Source organism: Haplochromis burtoni, unplaced genomic scaffold (assembly GCF_018398535.1).
Source record: "Haplochromis burtoni strain Fernald_Lab_line unplaced genomic scaffold, NCSU_Asbu1 Contig_25, whole genome shotgun sequence".
Taxonomy (NCBI): Eukaryota; Metazoa; Chordata; class Actinopteri; order Cichliformes; family Cichlidae; genus Haplochromis; species Haplochromis burtoni.
Window position 1 is genome coordinate 1,677,341 of NW_024582386.1, and position 3,816 is coordinate 1,681,156.

The 3,816-nt window shown below is 41.2% G+C and overlaps 1 protein-coding gene across 1 annotated transcript in view; it reads right to left on the reverse strand.

Moving 5' to 3' along the window:
• Positions 1 to 2,942: 2,942 nt before the first annotated feature.
• LOC121814189 (E3 SUMO-protein ligase ZBED1-like) overlaps positions 2,943 to 3,816 on the reverse strand; it is a 17,626-nt gene continuing 16,752 nt past the window's right edge. Inside the window, exons 2-3 of the mRNA XM_042218913.1 lie at positions 3,630 to 3,816; positions 2,943 to 3,433 (exon numbers count right to left, since the gene is read on the reverse strand). Of these exons, the coding sequence (XP_042074847.1) occupies positions 2,963 to 3,433; positions 3,630 to 3,816 (658 nt within the window). The 3' untranslated portion in view covers positions 2,943 to 2,962. The remainder of the gene's footprint in view (positions 3,434 to 3,629) is intronic.

Sequence of the window (3,816 nt, forward strand, 5' to 3'; positions counted from 1 at the left end):
CCCTGATTTGTGCAGTAGCCCTCTCAATACTCAGCTAATACATTTCCTTTGAAAGCTAATTTTTATTTCATGTGTGGACCTTTTTGTAGCCGCAGACACACACAGTGGGGGGACTCGGGAACATTAGAATTTAAAACTTATTTACTGCTGAGAAGTTACAGCTACTACCATGCGCCCTCCAAAGGTCCCCACAGGCTGGATTTATTTGCTTCAGAGCCTTCAGGAAACAGTCTTCATTGTTCTAAAGGTGTGACCCCCCCTCAACCCCACCCCTGAATGCCTCTGGGGGTACGCTACCTCATAAAAGAGACTGTTAATGTACTCTGACCTGGGGTGGGATTATTATTTTGGCGGTCTCTTGGCACGAGGGGAGGGTTCGGCTCAGTCTGCCTGGCTGGATCATTCAGAGCAGGCTGGACAAGGTGCCATCGAAACACAGATGTGGGAACAGCTATCAGAAACAAAAAGCTAACTAGGTGTTTTGGCTCGACTTGTGACACACACCACATGGGCGAGATGTAGCAGAGGAAATATGTACAAAGACAGCCTTATGCCTTTGCAGATGCAAAGCTATATACAGAATGTATACATGCTCACAACCACGAAGACAAGCAGCTCTCAGGTCTTCTGTGACTGATATCACTTTTGTTTTGAACGTGCTTGTAGGAGGCAGTGGCTGAAGTTCAGGGAGGGTGGGGGTCTTAGCACACACATAATGTAAGCTTTGGAGGTTTTGCCAATGCACCAAAGCCTAATGTGAAGTGTGAAACTGATTCTAGTGATGAGCCTAGAGAAAATTAAACACCCTCTACAAATAATCACATAGTGTAAGTATCTGGCCTGCAGCTTTACTGCAGTACTTCACCATTATCAAACACAGCATTGCTCTGTTTTCAGCAGATATGCAAAAAGCCACAGTTTTGCACTAAATGCATGACAGACAGAGTGAGGAAATAACTGGTGGATTTCCAGGAGCAGCTAAAAACCGAGATATTTCCCCAAGGACTGTGTAGAAACCAAAACGGGCTAAAAATGAGCAGATACAAAACTTTGATCCATCATGCGGACGGAAACATGACCCCAAATAAAATAAAAAAACGTCTCTGTTTAACTGCTGGGTGTGTTAATAAGCAACTGTCTACAAGCAAGTTTGCCGATGTCATTTGAGTTTAACCAGTCAATAGTGTATGTGTGTGTGGGTGTCATGGGAGCTGTGGCAGATTTAAAGTTACAAAAGGGATTGAAATAGAAAAAAAAGTGTTAATCTCGATAAAACTGAGTTGGGGGGGTGTTGCATTAAAGAAGACATGCCTCTTTAAACAAAGTTAGGTCATTTTTTCTGCTGTTTCATGTGCTCCTATTGGGGTGGCTGTGGCTCAGGAGGTCACGCAGAACCAGCTCATTTACTATTAAAATTAACAACATATCTTAAAAGGATGTGTTGCATTTCAGTATAAATAAATATCACATATTTTGCTCTACATACGAGTATTTGAGCATTTTAAAGCTTCCATATGAGTCTTCTTGTCAGTTGTAACATTCTTTAAAAGGGACAATCTAAGAAAAGCCTCCCTCTCTAAAAGCCCACAAAGTCTATGTATAATAATAATCATAATTCTAAAATATACAGATCCGTCAACAGAGTATATTTAGACTCTTTCATTTATGCTATATGCACGCTTGTGCGCTTCTTTGTGTCTTTGAGCCTGAAAGTCTGCTGCACCTTCACACATGTACCTGACCTCACACAGTTCTGTGTAGCTTCTGTTGCACCTCGCCGCATACACATTTATACACGCATATGTGCGAGCTGCCCCTCGAGGAAGTGGTTACCTTTTAGGCTTTCTGGTTTCACATATCTTGTTTCGTCCGGGGCTGCGAGAGTGTGTGCATGATGGGGATTAAGAGAGGCCCAGCTCAAGGCAAAGACAGACGTGGCCACTCTTTCCTTTGTCTTTTGGTCGTTCCGTCTCTCTCTCTCTCTTCCCTTTCCAGTCTTTTCCTCTCTCCTTTCTCCCTCTCTTCCCCAGTGGCACGGTGATGGATGGCAGACTGCAGGGGTGAAGGTGGCGGAGTGTGTGATCAACAGCCAGGCCTTTGTGTGTTTCTGTGTGTGTGTACTTGTATATGTGTGTGTGTGTGTGTGAAGTTCTCTCTAGGAACGGTTGTGTTGAGAATAAGCAGTGTGTGGTATGAAACCTGTAATGATGAAATGAGTCACTAATCACAGTGATTAGCAGGTTGATGTGGGGGAGGCAGCGACTGGCACTGGGATGGTGCTGCTTTCAAACTAAAGCAGACTCGCACAAAAAGAAGAAGAAGAAGAAGAAGAAGAAGAAGAAGAAGAAGAAGAAGAAGAAGAAAAAGAGGCACCTACATGAACAAAAGCACACGGGCAAAAGCACACGTGTAGCAAGGCAGCGCTTTTTGCACACATATGCACAGACAAACACTCAAAAGAGTCAACCATTTAGAAAAAAGGAAAAGAAAAAAGAGATAAACTTATCAATATTCATTTTATCTAATAATAAAGTCTCACACTCAGTCTTTCTCTCATGTCAGTCAGTTTTATTGCTGACAAAGTGAACGGTTTGTATAACAGTCTAGTAACCAACTTAACTGAACGTAACTATCTGGTACAATTATAGCTTAAAACAAAATATAATTTTACATTAAATAAAAAAGTTTTAAATTTAAATAAAATAAAACATTTCTTAAATTAAAATAGCATAGCATAGCATCTTTATTTATAACGCACTTTACATCCAACAATGTTGACCAAAGTGCTACAAATATAAAACAGAGAGGAAACAGTTTAAATTACATATAAAATATCTTAAAATTAAAAATAATATAATTAATAAGAAACAGTATTAAGAGATCAACAAGTCCTGCTGTGCTAAAAGCCAAGGTAAATAAATATAAATAAGTAAACTGTCCTGTTTGTTGCTGCCCTAAAAAGTTAAACACATTTGGACAGTGAAGCAATGTCAGCATTCTTGCTCAGAAAAAGGAGCTGATCAACATGCTCTGAAGTCAGAGTGCTCCGTTTTGCTGTGACGATGTCTCCAGCGGTTGAGAAGACTCTTTCAGCCGAGACACTAGTACCTGGGATACAAAGGTATCTTTTTGCCAGTGTGGCCAGGAAAGGATAGACTTCCTCATGGGATTTCCACCAGCTTAGTGGGTCTTCTGTGAGTGCCAGTGACGTGACCTCCTGGTATCTTTTCACCTCCTCCTCAGCTGTGGCAGATAATGATTTTGGTGGGGCTCCAACATCACCATAAGTCTGACCAAGCAAGTCTGTTAACCCACAAGACTTCCTCATCTTGGCTGGTATGAGAGGGGGTCTGGGATTTTGTTCAGTCTCGTCAGGTTTCTCATGATGTTCATGGGCTTCTGGCTCACAGATGGGCTGCTGCCTCTTTTCTTCCTGTAGAAAACCCACACACATACAGAGAGAGGAAGAAAATAAATATTTCATATCTTTTAGTATGCAGTAATATGTTACAAATTATAATAATGTATTTAATTGTTAAATAGAATATTACCAATATGACAAAAATATCACCGATCTACTAATATTGTAAGTAAGTTATTTAAATTATAACACCAGAATGTTTGCTTACCTGAAGGGTTATAGCCTCAGCAACCACTCTGGCATAGGTTTCCTGTCTTTCCTCCAGTGACAGGAACGGCAGGGTTTTAAAGCGTGGGTCGAGAGCTGATGCTGTGTAGAGGGTGTTCCTCTCGACTGTGCTGGCATATCTCTTCTTAAGATCTTGACTGATACTTTGCTTGATGTTTCTGACCAGC